At 54.4% G+C, this 13,157-nt stretch overlaps 1 protein-coding gene across 8 annotated transcripts; it reads right to left on the bottom strand.

The window, feature by feature from the left end:
* Positions 1-1,029: 1,029 nt before the first annotated feature.
* Miip (migration and invasion inhibitory protein) lies at positions 1,030-10,248 on the bottom strand. 8 transcript variants are annotated; one of them, XM_070037403.1, is made up of 11 exons: positions 10,136-10,248; positions 9,868-9,991; positions 8,548-8,730; positions 7,962-8,315; positions 7,270-7,354; positions 3,251-3,359; positions 3,118-3,167; positions 2,643-2,772; positions 2,154-2,250; positions 1,504-1,638; positions 1,030-1,289 (listed from the first exon to the last, which is right to left on the bottom strand). In XM_070037403.1, exons 3-11 carry the CDS (start codon positions 8,692-8,694, stop codon positions 1,245-1,247), a joined length of 1,152 nt encoding a protein of 383 aa, XP_069893504.1. In that variant the 5' UTR covers positions 8,695-8,730; positions 9,868-9,991; positions 10,136-10,248; the 3' UTR covers positions 1,030-1,244. The 8 variants fall into 8 exon arrangements, with proteins under 8 accessions (XP_069893504.1, XP_069893499.1, XP_069893501.1 ...); XM_070037398.1 differs by having other exon boundaries at positions 8,548-8,868; positions 10,136-10,217; XM_070037400.1 differs by having other exon boundaries at positions 8,548-8,734; positions 9,868-10,179.
* Positions 10,249-13,157: the final 2,909 nt, after the last annotated feature.

Below are 13,157 nucleotides of genomic sequence, written 5' to 3'. Positions count from 1 at the left end.
CCGGGCGCTGTCCCTCAGCTCTTCAGCTCAAGGCTAGTGCTCTACCACTTGAGCCACAGCGCCACTTCCAGCTTTTTTTCCCCCTGCTTATGTGGTGCTGAGGAATCGAACCCAGGGCCTCATGCATGCAAGGCAAGTACTCTACCACTGAGCCACCTTCCCAGCCTGATGAATTCTTTTCTTGGACTTTCCTGTCTAGGCTAGCTTTGAACCACAATCCGATCCTCAGATCTCAGCTTCCTTAGTAGCTGGGTAGGTGTGAGCCACCAGTGCCCACTCCAAGAATTCTTGTCTGTAACAGCAAAAAGCCGGAAGCAGAGGAGTGACCTCCAATCTTCAGTGAAAAAGCTAAGGGAGAGCACCCAGGCCCTTAACTTTAAGCCCCAGTACCACCACACAAAAAGGAGAAGAGCTAGGTGCCAGTGGCTCATGCCTGTAATCCTAGCTACTCCTCAGGAAGCTGAGATCTGAGGGTCACGGTTCAAAGCCAGCTGAAGCAGAAAGTCTGTAAGACTCTTATCTCCAATTAACCACCAAAAAACTGGAAGTGGTGCTGTGGCTGAAGTGGTAGAGCGCTAGCCTTAGAGCTGAGGGACAGCACCCAGACCCAGAGTTCAAGCCCCATGACTGACTGAAAAGAAAAAAAACTGGAGTTTTAGTCCCCTCCTTGCATTTATTCCTTTTGCCCCACTAATATAGTAACTTACTACTATTCAACCTAACACATATGAGAGATGAGGAAAACAACGCTAGTAACTAATCCCAGGTGAAAGGAGACACCTGAGCTGTCAAAGCTGCTTCCCGTGCACTGCACAACCCTGTTTTCTCATCTCTCCTTCCGGAGGGTCTGGATCCACCTTCCAGGACCAAGCTAGCCTGGGCCTGTGGGAGGCGCCCGGCCCAGGGAGCTCAGGCGAGTCCTAGTGATGGATCCCAGCTTCAGGGATGGGGGCTGGAGGCCCCAGACAGGGAACAGACACTCAGACAGGGAAGGCCCTAGGACAAAGCAGTGAACACAGGGGAGCAGGAGCTGTGGAGTCCTGAACTTTATTTACAAACTGATTATGGAATCTCCTCCTCCTCCTGAAGCCACAAGGCGGGGTGGGCAGGCAGGCATGTGGGTAGGCAGGCAGGCAGAGGTCCTGCCTGGTGAGGGATGGGGTTGGGCACCTGGCAGGCAGGAGTGCTCTCCTCCTCTGGGCAGCCGACCTCAGAGCTTCTGCTGGGGCCCTGCCGCGGGGTACCTAGGGTTCTGACCAGATTGGAGTGGAGGGTGGCGCCCGCAGGGTCTGGGAAGTAGATGGGGAGAGGTCGGGGAGCACAGCACTGCATGGGAGGCGGGCCGTGCCTAGTTCCAGCCTCAGCCCCTCCTGTGTCTTGGAGCTAGGGTCACCATCATGGGGGGGGGCACAGGCAGATGAGACGAAGGTGGATGAGGCCGCACCCCCCCATGTCCTCCTTCGAATCAGACCCGTCCCTCCCAGGGCACCCAAAGGCCCTTACCAGGTGGGAAGGGGTAGTGGCTGACAGCGTCCGGTGCTGGGCCTTGGAGGAGACTGAGGACCAGAGATCCAGGCTCTGAGGAGCTGATCTCCGCTCAGACGTGGGAGGGAGGGAGCCCCAGCCCAGCAGGCAGTGCTATGGAGAAGAGGGGTTCTCAGCCCGGGGAGGGGGGAGGACCACTGGTCTGCATCCCCTCTCTCCCCCTCCCCTGATCCTACCATTCTGGCCACCTGGGGGTGACTGGAAGCTGGGTGAGGGGATGCAGACGTTTATGGGGCGCTGTGACCCTGCTCTGCTCTGGGCATCCATCACCTAAGTGGCATCCACGGAACCCTCCACACCCAGGGCTGTGCCTTAACCACAGCAAGGGCCAATCCTTCCCTTCTCCCCGACCCCAGCCCGCCGCCCCCACCCCCCATCACAACAGGAAATGCAGGGAGGTTGTCTCGCCAACATTCACCATGGGAGCCTAAGATCTGGGTTCGAATCCAGCTCTCCTGCCAGCTCTGCCTCAGTCTCCCTGTGTGTGGCCTGAGAGCAAGAACTGGGACCCAACTTGACAGTGCAAGAGAAACACTCATCCGGGCCGGTGGGGGCCTCAGCTCGGCATGGGGGAGAGAGACGGGCCAGGGATCTGTGAGGCTGCTCACCCGGGGCAGGGCCAGCGTGTCTGAGGAATCGTAGCTTTTCCGCCGGTGGATGCGGTACTGGTGCGGGGGGTCCAGGATGGACAGCGGGACGCTCACCCTGTGCAGGGGTGTAAGGAGACACTGATGGGGGAGGGGCCCCGCCTGACCCCCGCTCCCCAGAAAAAGCAGCAGGACTGTGTGCACCACCTTTACAGTAACAATAAATAAATTTTTAAAAAGAGCATCAGCCAGGCGCCAGTGGCTCACGCCTGTCATCTTAGCTACTCAGGAGGCTGAGATCTGAGGATCACGGTTCAAAGCCAGCCCGGGCAGGTAAGTCCATGAGACTCTGATCTCCAATAAACCACCTGAAAAACTGGAAGTGGTGCTGTGGCCCAAGTGGTAGAGCACTCACCTTGAGCTGAAAAGCTGAGGGACAGCGCCCAGAGTTCAAGCCCCACGACTGACCAAAAAAATAAAAAGCATCAGGAGTCAGGCTCTGGCGCTCACCTGACCTGTGCGGGCTCTCGCAGGGTCTCAGGGCTCCGCTGGTCCCGTGGTGTCCCACACAGGCGGCAGGGGGCACCGGGATCCACGGGCACCGGGAACAAGCGCCGGTTGAGGCGGTAGCAGTACACACCTGTGAGGCCGGAGAGCAGGTTCCCTGAGCAGGAGCTCCAGGTAGTGTGCGTGCACACTGGCCATCAGCTTTTGGGAAGCAAGGGCCCCTCCTTCTCCTTCTGGGACCCAAGAAGCCCACTCCTACAGTTGGGGAGCAAAACCTTCCAGAGCTCCAGAGCCAGCCTGGCCAGCTGTGACAGCTGCAGGCCCCCGGGGGTCACACAGGCAGGCTCCAGAGGGATCCACTCCCCAGGCTTTCCCTTGAGGCCCCCAACAACTGAGAGTCCTGCCAGGATCTCCACTCGGGGAGCTGGGCCAGGGTGGGTGGGCGGGGCTGTCTGGCCCGGTGGAAGTGGACACTCACACTGGTGGTCGTCCTCCGCGCCGTCCCCGTGCAGGCCTTGGGACTGCCCTCTGGGAGAGGAGAGCGCTGAGCAGGCGGGCAGGCAGCGGGGTGCCCTGGCCACCCTCGCCCGCCCCGGCCTGCCACTGCTCACTCGGTGTAACCATGAATGCACTGTTCCTTGTTGGCTTCCCGGAACTTCTGTAGCGTGGAGAAGAAAGCCTCAGGCTCATCGGTGATGTGGGAGGCGCTGTCCAGAGACCCTGGTGTGAGCAAAACACCAGGAGCTGAAGGGCCAAGGCCACTGGCTGAGGATGGGGACACGAAGCCCTGGTTGGGTCTGGTGGGCCTTGCATAGACTGGGTGGAACCTATCACTCACTGTGCCTGCAGCTTTGCTTAGCACCTGTGTGCCCCGCTGCTCCTAATCAGAGAGGACATAATTCTGACATGGCCCATCTCATGGGCCAAGCGTTATTTGAGGTAAGCTAGATGACCCTCATCTCTGTCGGTTGTGGGGCTTGAACTCTGGGCCTGGGCACTATCCCTCAGCTCTTCAGCTCAAGGCGAGTGCTCTACCACTTGAGCCACAGCGCCACTTCTGGTTTTCTGGTAGTTAACTGGAGATAAGAGTCTCATGGAGGGCTGGTAAGGTGGCTCAGTGGTAGAGCGCTTGCCTTGCATGCATGAGGCCCTGGGTTCGATTCCTCAGCACAACATAAGCAAAAAGAAAAAAGCTGGGGGGCTAGGAAGGTGGCTCAGTGGTAGAGCACTTGCCTTGCATGCTCAAGGCCCTGGGTTCGATTCCTCAGCACCACATAAGAAAAAAAAAAAAAAAAGCTGGAAGTGGCGCTGTGGCGCAAGTGGTAGAGTACTACCCTTGAGCTGAAGAGCTGAGGGACAGCGCCCAGGCCCAGAGTTCAGGCCCCACGACCGGACCCCCCAAAAAAAAAAAAAAAAGCCGGAAGTGGCGCTGTGGCTCAAGGGGTAGAGCACTAGCCTTGAGCTGAAGAGCTGAGGGACAGTGCCCAGGCCCAGAGTTCAGGCCCCACGACCAGACCCAAAAATAATAAATAAATAAAAAAGAGTATCATGGAGAGGCTGGGAAGGTGGCTCAGTGGTACAGTGCTTGCCTCTACTCAGGAGGCTGAGATCTGAGTATCATGACAGAAAAGTCTGAGACTTTTAATGTAGTTCTCATAAGACCTAGTTCAGCTCTTGCAATGGGTACGTAGGTTCTTATAGAAAGAACAAGTCTGGCCTTATGGCGCTCTTGCTTCCTCTCTGGCTATATGACTGTCCCTTCTCTCCTGCACATGCCACAGGCATAATGCTACCTGCTGGGCTGTGACATGGCCAGAGCTGCAGCAAGGCCAACCAGATGCTGGCATCATGCTCTTGAACCTTTAGATAAACTCCTTTTCTTTATGAAGTTCCCAGCTTCAAGTAGTTGCTTAGGGAACAGAGAAAACAACTATGGGGCTGGGAAGGTGGCTCAGTGGTAGAGCGCTTGCCTTGCATGCATGAGGCCCTGGGTTCAATTCCTCAGCACCACATAAACAGAAAAAGCTGAAAGTGGTGCTGTGGCTCAAGTGGTAGAGCACTAGCCTTGAGCTGAAGAGCTGAGGGACAGCGCCCAGGCCCAGAGTTCAAGCCCCACAGCCAACAAAAAAGAAAAGACAACTATGGCAATGTAGAGAAGCTGGGATAATTGAGTCTGGAAGTCAGGGGACTGGTGTGAGTTAGAGGGGCTAGAGATAAAGTAGGGTGAGGGGAGCGGGTTCCAAGGGCTCCTGCCTGTAATTCTAACCATTCATGAGGCTGAGACCTGGAGGATCAAAGTTCAAAGCTACACCAGGCAGAAAGGTCCATGGGACTCCATCTTCAATTAACGAGCAAAATACTGGGTTGTAGATGTGGCTCATATGGTAAAGCAACAGCTACGAGCAAGAAAGCCAAGCAAGAGTAGAAGGCCAAATAAAGAGGAAAGGAAGAAGGGAGGGGAAAGAAAAGGGGGGAAAAAAGGAAAGGAAGGCCAAGAAACGGAGCTGTAACTGAAGCACGCATGAGCAAAGGCAGACGTCTATTCCTGTTTCATCTGGATGAGAAAGATGGCAGCAGCTTGCCCATGCCCAGTGTGAAGTTTTGGAAGGTTCTATGTCTCCAGGCCTCAGCTTCCCGTGTCACCAAGATTTCTGCAGCGCCTGCCTTGTGGGACTATTCTGAGAAGTAGAGGAGTCAGTAGGAGCGAAGGACAGCAAAGCTCATAGGACAAGGGCCAGAACCCCAGAGCGTGCGACAAAACCAGCTTGCAGACTCACTCCAGCACTCTCCTGTGTTCAGCCTCACAGGGCAACACGATGATGGAGACAAGGTAGATGATGTAGATGGTGAAGGCCATGAGGTCAGAGGAGACAGGGCAGGAAAGATGACGCAGGGAGTGATGTCCAGGATGATGGTAGATATGATGCAGAAGTGATGGAGATGAAGCAGGAGTTGGTGTCAGACACAATGCAGGCGGTGACGTAAGAGATGATGCGGGAGGTAATATAGGAGACAAGATGGAGCTAAAGCAGATATTGTAGGAGAAGATGGAGACGATTCAGGGCATGAGGGAGATGATGGAGGAGGTATAGGAAAGGATGGTGATGAGAGATGGAGATGGAGATGTTGTAGTAGGTGATGTAGGCGAGAAGATGCAGATGATGTAGGAGGAGATGTAGATGATGATGCAGGTGGTGGCATCAGAGGGGACTGGAATCCCAGAAAGCAGAGGTGGGGCAGGCCAGTACCGGTGGCGGGACACAGGGATGTGGGCCTGGCTTGAGGGAAAGGAGGAAGCGGCATCCACAAGGACTCAGGGCAGGGAAGCGGCGTCCCCCTTCCCAGAAAAAAGAAGCCATGAAGCTAGGATTCCAAGAAGTCCTTGTGGCAGGGGTTGTGTCTGCACCACCACGACCCTGTGGCATCCCAGCTACCACACAGAACACTCCGGCGACTCAACCTCCACACCTCAGAGCACCCAGAGACCACCATGGAACCTGTCATGTGCCAGGCAAAATTCGAGCTCCCTTGGAGAATAGGCCAACAGCCCTATCTCTGCTCAGTAAGGGTTGCCTTCTTCCCAAGGAATAAAGAAACCAGCAGTTCAGAGAGTACTTGTCCAGAGACCATTCCTGAGAGTGGTAAGAAGTGGTACAGGCTGTGCTGGGTGGTGCTGAACTGTGACATGATACTCGCAGAAGACCTATCAGTGCAACTGAGTTCTGAATGCCAAGGAGCCAGCAGGTGCAAAGGCCCTGAGTTAAAAGAACACCTGGTTCAATAACTGGCAAGGAGATCAGTGAGGCTGGAATGAAGAAGTAGATAGTCAGAGGCCAGGTAGACCAGATAGCAGAGTGAGGATTCAGGCACTGATATTAAGTGCTGGGGAAAATCTTGGGGAGGTCCGAGAAGGGAGTGACATAACCTTGTTCCCATATTTAAGACCTTGAAAGCCAGGCACTCACTGATGCCTCACACCTGTAGCCACTCAGAAAGCCGAGATCAGGAATAGCATAGCTTCAAGCCAGAAGAGAAAGAAGTCTGTAAGACTCTGTCCAGGTTGGGAATGTGGCTTAGTGGTAGAGTGCTTGCCTGGCATGCATGAAGCCCTGGGTTTTGATTCCTCAGTACCACATACACAGAAAAGGCCCAAAGTGGAGCTGTGGCTCAAGTGGTAGAGTGCTAGCCTTGAGCAAAAGCTCAGGGACAGTGCCAGGCCCCGAGTTCAAGCCTCAGGACAAAAAAAAAAAAAAAAGAGGTCATAATGAGCTGGCAGAGTGGCTCCAGGGGTACAGCTCCTGCTTAGCATGCATAAGAACCTGAGTTCAAACCCCAATATCACCAAAAGGAACAGCCTCAAGTGGTCAATGTTACTCTGCATTATTGAAACAAGTGGGTAGTAACGAGGCAGAAGGTGCTGGAAGACCAGCTGGGAGGCTGTTGAGGTGGCTGGGGTGAGAAGTGGGCATGAAAATGAAGAGCCGGTCCACGTGGAGTTGCGCTCAGAATGCAGCAGCCCTGACTCATTCATGCATCGAGAGACGCGGCCTGTGCCTGTGGCTAGCTTCGCCCAGCCAGGGCCTGTCCCCCTTCCAGGCCAGGGGCTCTTGCTGGCTAGGAGGGGCCTTACCTGCAATCCAGTCGTAGCCCAAGTATGGCCGGAGGCGCCAGCTTCTCTCAGGCACTGCAGTCCCCTGGCCGAAGGTCACTGTGGGCTGGGGAGGCCAAAAGGGCAAGGGCTAGGACAGCGAGCCCAGCCCAAAGGGGACCCCTCCTCAAAAGAACAAAGGGGCTGTCCTCAGCTGAGGGATCAAGACCCAGAAGATAAAGGTTTGCCCCAGTTTTTTCTTCTTCTTTTGTTTTGTTGTTGATCGTGGGGCTTGAACTCAGGGTCTGGGCACAATCCCTAAGCTTTATCACTCAAAGCTAGTACTCTACCACTTTGAGCCACAGCTCCACTCTAGTTTTCTGTTAGCTAATTGGAGGTAAGAATAAGAATCTCATGGGCTTTTCTGCTCTGGTTGGCTTTGAATCATGATCCTCAGATCTCAGCCTCCTGAGATTACAGGTGTGAGCTACCAGTGCCCGGCTGTGGCCCTAGTTTTTAGGGGAGGCTTTGCCTGTACAATGGGGCCCATCATCGTCTTACTTCCCACTGTGCTATCTGAAAAACTAGCATTAATCACTTGTTGGTGCTACACACAGCACCTCCATGAAAGCTCTCCTTCTACAGGGGCTATTGATGAGGAGTACCTCTGTCAGATAGGGAAACTAAGGCTTAAGCAAGCCCCATGGGTGGATGCCCAAATGTTTCAGTGTTACCTTGAATGGCTTGCTCCGTCTGGACCTTGCGGTCTGTGCCTTAGGGAGCTCCAGGTCTCCCGGCCCTGCTAAAGGTGCCGGCTCCTTCCATTCCCTGGGGACAGGCAAGGAAGCCGAGCGGAACCTCGGTACGTCCAGAGACTCCGGGTGTTGGTACTTGGCAGGTGGTAGAGAGGCCGCCCTGGAGCTGGCCCTGCCAAGCCAGGCCCTCTTATGGGGGTCATCTCCAAGGGTGTCCTCTGTGTCCCCCTCTTGCCCTCTGTCCCGTGAGCCGTAGGTGCTGGGGGAGGCTGAGGACGTATCTGGATACACGGGTATCTCTGAGTTGTAACGTCGGGGACAGTCCAGGCCTGACTGGAGAAGATGAGCCAGGTCACCCCGGGGTGGCTCAGCCAGCGCCCACCTGACCTGCCTGAACTGGGTCCAGGGGCCTCCTCCTGCTGTGGTCTCTGCAGTGTCCCTCGGCCCGGTCCCTTCCCTCCCAAGATCTATATAGAGACTGTGTTGGGCAAGATGACCCTGGGCACCATCCTGAGGCGAGGCAGCCCCTCCCTCACCCCCCAGGGTTCCCATGGTAGCCACTCACCTTTGCAAAGGCCTTGGCCACCGAACGCTGCACAGCTTCCTGCCCAATCCACAGCTGCTTCAGTAGCTCCAAATTGAGCAGCCGAAGCTGCTCAAGGTCTTTGGTCTCTCCCAGGCCAGGCACAGCCCCCAGCTCCAACCTCGGCATTGGTGACCCCTCACTGCAGGTACTGGGGGGTGGGTTCTACCTGGAGCCAAGATGGCATCATGAAAGCTGGGAAGGGCACCCTGGTGCCAGAGGCCCAGATTCCAACTCCTTTCTGGAATTCTCCTGTGCAGCCTTGGGCAAATTACATGACTTCTCTGTGCGTATTTCCTTCACCTGTCGAGCAGGGTAGCAGTAACTACCTGATTAAGAAAAACTGGAGGGTTTGGGAAGATGGCTCAGTGATAGAGTGCTTGCCTTGCATGCATGAGGCCCTGGCTTTGATTCCTCAGCACCACATAAGCAGAAAAAGCCAGAAGTGGTGCTGTGGCTCAAGTGGTACAGCGCTAGCCTTGATCTGAAGAGCTGAGGGACAGCACCCAGGCCCAGAGTTCAAGCCCCACAACTGGCAAAGGAAAAAAAGAAAAAAGAACTGGAGTGCCAGGCACCAGTGGCTTATGAACTAGAATCCCAGCTACTCAGGAGGCTGAGGTCTGAGGAGCATGGTTTGAAGCCAGCCAGGCAGGAAAGTTCATGAGACTCTTATCTCCAATTAACTACCAAAACCTGGAAGTGGAGCTGAGGCTCAAATTAAGTAGAGTGCCAGCCTTGGGCTTAAAAGCTAAGGGTCAAGGCCCAGGACTAGCACAAGAAAAGGGAAAAAAAAAAAAAAGGCAGCAGTGCTAGTCACATAGCAAGCACATCTGTACTGTAAATGGGATCCGGCCCCCTCAAGAGAGCAACTTCCTAAGGCCTTTCTAGAAAAATCGAGACTCCCTGACTTACAGAGGAACCAGTGGCAGTCTGCAGATGTATATGTAGCGTATCTGCAGCTTGATTCCTAACCCGTTCCTGCCTTCCCTCTTCCTCCCTCCCTCCCTCTCTTCTTCTAATTAATTTTAGGGTCACAGACACCTCAATCTTCACAATGGCAGCCATCGTTTGGGGGTTTGTTACTGCTGTCGAGTCAGCGCTGGTGTTGAATCCGGGGCTGCAGCTTGCTAGGCATGCTCTACAGCCTCAGCTTTGCTTTTCACCACGAAGCAGGTTTAGGAACTTGCCCCACGTCAACCGGGCAGTGAACGCCAGGCCAGGCCGGGCACCGGGGCCGGGAGTGGGGAGACGTCCGGGGAAGCCCTCCCGGCGGCGGGACACACGCGCAGGCCCCACCGTTACCTGGTCCGGAGACTCGGGGCCACGCCCGTCCGGCCCGAGGTCGGCTTCCGCCCGGGAGTGAAGCGCGCGGCCGGCAGGCAGGGTTCCCCTCCGGCCGCGCCGCGCCGCGCTCGCGAAGACCGACCTGCGCGGAGGCCAGAGAGGGGGGCGTCCGGAGGACAGGCCGGCAGAGGTAACGCAGGCCCGAGCGCCCCGGCGGGGACGCACGTGGGGACCCTTCCCCCCTCCTCCTTCCCCTCCTCCTCAGTCCGGCGGCCGCGGCACTCACCGCCCGGAAGCCCCAGACCCGCTCGACCAGCCGCCGGCCCGCGCCGCGCCGCTGGGTTCTCCTCTCGCCACGCCCCGGGGCGGGGCCTTCACGAGGCCTCTGATTGGTCGTTGGGGCGGAGCCAGGCGGTAGTTTCAATTTGGGGGCGGAACTGATGGCATCCTCCACAGTTGATTGGTCAGAGTCTGAGGCCGAGGACGAATTTAGGAATGAGCGGAACCCGAAAGAGCGGGTTCTGATTGGTCAGCCGAGTTCGCCGCGAGGGCTGCGGCAGTTTTCGGCTTCTGATGCTGCGGGTTGCTACGGGCCGCGGCGGCGGTGCGCGCTTCTTGTGTACTTGTGCTCAAGACCGCTTTGTTTCTGGAGGTATTAATGCGAGGCTCTGGAGCAGCGGAGGAGGCGGTAAGATTAGAACGAACGCGCCTAGTCCAGGCTTGTGTGTCCGCGGGGGGCCCGCGTGTGCCCGGCCCTTTCCGCGGGCCTGTGCGTGAAGGCCAGCGCTGTCGCGTCGTACGGGACAGCAGCAGGACAGCAGCGGGACGTCTCCCCACACCTACCACCACACCCAGGGGTTTGGATTAAAGTTGGGCTGTTTCTTCCCTGAGCCTCAGTACCCACAATGGAGCTGAATGGGTTAAGTGCTGAATGCTCGGTATACTTGTCCCTAAAAGTCCTTAAAACTACGCTTTAAATGTCTTTAAAGGGCTGGGTTCGATTCCTCAGCACCACATTAAGCAGGGGAGGGAAAAAAGCCGGAAGTGGCGCTGTGGCTCAAGTGGTAGAGCGCTAGCCTTGAGCTGAAGAGCTGAGGGACAGCGCCCAGGCCCAGAGTTCAAGCCCCAGGACTAGCAAAAATAAATTAGTCCTTAAAACTATACTCACACCAGCGGTCTGGAGGCTCCTCAAAAAAAACATAGACCTTCCCTAGGACCCACTCCTAGGATCTACCCTGAACATCGAGAGCCAGAGTTCATTGTCACACTATTCACAATAACCAAGATATGGAAACAGCCCAGATGCCCCATATTTCCAGTGGATTAAAAAAAATGTGGTATCAGCTGGGTGCTGGTGGCTCACGCCTGTAATCCTAGCTACTCAGGAGGCTGAGATCTGTGGATCGCGGTTCAAAGCCAGCCGGGGCAAGAGAGACCGTGAGACTCCTATCTCCAATAAACCACCAGAAAACCGGAAGTGGCGCTGTAGCTCAAGTGGTAGAGCGCTCGCCTTGAGCTGAAGAACTGAGGGACAGCGCCCAGGCCCAGAGTTCAAGCCCCACAATCGAAAAAAAAAAAAAATGTGGTATCTAGCCAGGCACTGGTGGCTCACACCTGAAATCCTAGCTATTCAGGAGGCTGAGATCTGAGGATCATGGTTCAAAACCAGCCCGGGCAGGAAAGGCATGAGACTATCTCCAGTAAACCACTCAGAAAACCTGAAGTGGTGCTGTGGCTCAAGTGGTGCTAGCCTTGAGCTGAAGAGCTGAGGGACAGCGCCCAGGTCCAGAGTTCAAGCCCCACGATGATCAAAAAAAAAAAGTATCTATATACAATGGATTTTTACACAGCCATTAGAATAAAAACTAGAACAAATCATGTTAAGTGAGGTAAGCCAAGCTCAGAGACACAAGTGGTGCATATTCTCTGATATGAAGAAGTTAGATCTAAAATGCACTAGGAGGGATATATGACAAATTATACAGGATCCTAGCTACACATTGTGAGACTAAAAGAGGATACTAGGATACTCTTAGGAGATGCCTCTTCATATTTATATGAAGTGATATATGTACTGAAACAAACTCCAGGATATGGAAACAGAAGACTTTTTTCAGTTTTTTATGATTCTGTCTTCTTTACCTTATGTATATTGTAGTCACATGTATATCTTTGGGAGAGTGGGGGAAAGAGCACAGAGCTCAAGGGAGAAAGGGTGAAAAAGTACAACAGTGGAGCTCACTGGACACTGATGAATGTGAACTATATAGTTCATGGGTAGAGACAGGAGGGAGGGACTGGGAAAGAATGAAGGAACAGAAGACACTGTACGAAAGAAAAATGTACTCATTACCTGACTCATCTAATGGTAATCCTTCTGTACATCAACTCTGTAATAACAGTAAATTAATTATAAAAAAAAACTATACCCATAAACAGGTTTCTTATAGCACTTGGTAGCTCTGCCCTCACTCCCCATTGACAGAGGGCTCATAAATATGTGGCCTATGTTGTCAAGGTCATTAATCAAGGGTTTACAAAGTTCTGTCTCTGTGTCAGATGTAGGTCCAGATGCCTGGTATAAAGGGGGGTAGGGGAATGGGGGGAGGTGGCTCAAGCGGCAGAAGACCTGCCTAGCAAGCATGAGGTTTTGAGTTCAAACCTCACTATATTAAAAACAAAAACAAAAAAACAAGCAGGACACTGGTGGCTCACGCCTGTAATCCTATCTACTCAGGAGCCAGAGATCTGAGCATCATGGTTCAAAGCCAGCCAAGGATGGAAAGTCTGTGTGATGTTTATCTTCAATTAATCACCAGAAAACTGGAAGTTGTGCTGTGGCTCAGGTGGTAGAGTGCTTACCTTGAGCTGAAGAGCTCAGGAACAGTGCCCAAGCCGAGTTCAAGCCTCACAACTGACCAAAAAAAAAAAGTCAATAAACCCAAACTTTGGGTTCATGCCTAGCACGTGTACATCAAGCAGGAGATAACAAAGGCAAACATGTTCCTTTGTGTCAAGATGACTTAATGAAGCACAGACTTCATCATGGAGGTGAATGTTGGGGAAGGACAGGAGACTAGCAACAGGGTGGTCTAAGTTCACTTTCCAAGGTGACAGCTCAGCCAACTTGGAGACAGAGGGTGAGTCAGCTGGGCCTGCAGCAGGAAGTCAGGCAGCAGGCCAGCCGAGGCCAAGGGCAGAAGCCCTGCTCAGGGTACCGAACAGCAAGGAACTGACTAGGGGAGTAGGGTTAGGGCCGACTTGGGTGGACTCCAGCAGGAGCACAGGCCGCAGCAGACCTGAGCTCT

The sequence above is a fragment of the Dipodomys merriami genome, unplaced genomic scaffold (assembly GCF_024711535.1).
Source record: "Dipodomys merriami isolate MVZ:Mamm:240054 unplaced genomic scaffold, mDipMer1.0.p SCAF_28, whole genome shotgun sequence".
NCBI lineage: Eukaryota > Metazoa > Chordata > Mammalia > Rodentia > Heteromyidae > Dipodomys > Dipodomys merriami.
The sequence above is the reverse complement of the archived record's forward strand: the minus strand, read 5'-3'. Positions and strand labels throughout refer to the sequence as shown.

Excerpts from the sequence above, each read along its gene's own strand:
- Miip (XM_070037396.1), bottom strand. The coding sequence starts at position 9,630 with ATGGCTGCCATTGTGAAGATTGAG. Across the intron at positions 3,168-3,250 it reads TGCATTCATGGTTACACCGA|AGGGCAGTCCCAAGGCCTGC; the intron begins GTGAGCAGTGGC and ends CTCCTCTCCCAG. Across the intron at positions 2,773-3,117 it reads CGCGGAGGACGACCACCAGT|GTGTGTACTGCTACCGCCTC; the intron begins GTGAGTGTCCAC and ends CCGGCCTCACAG.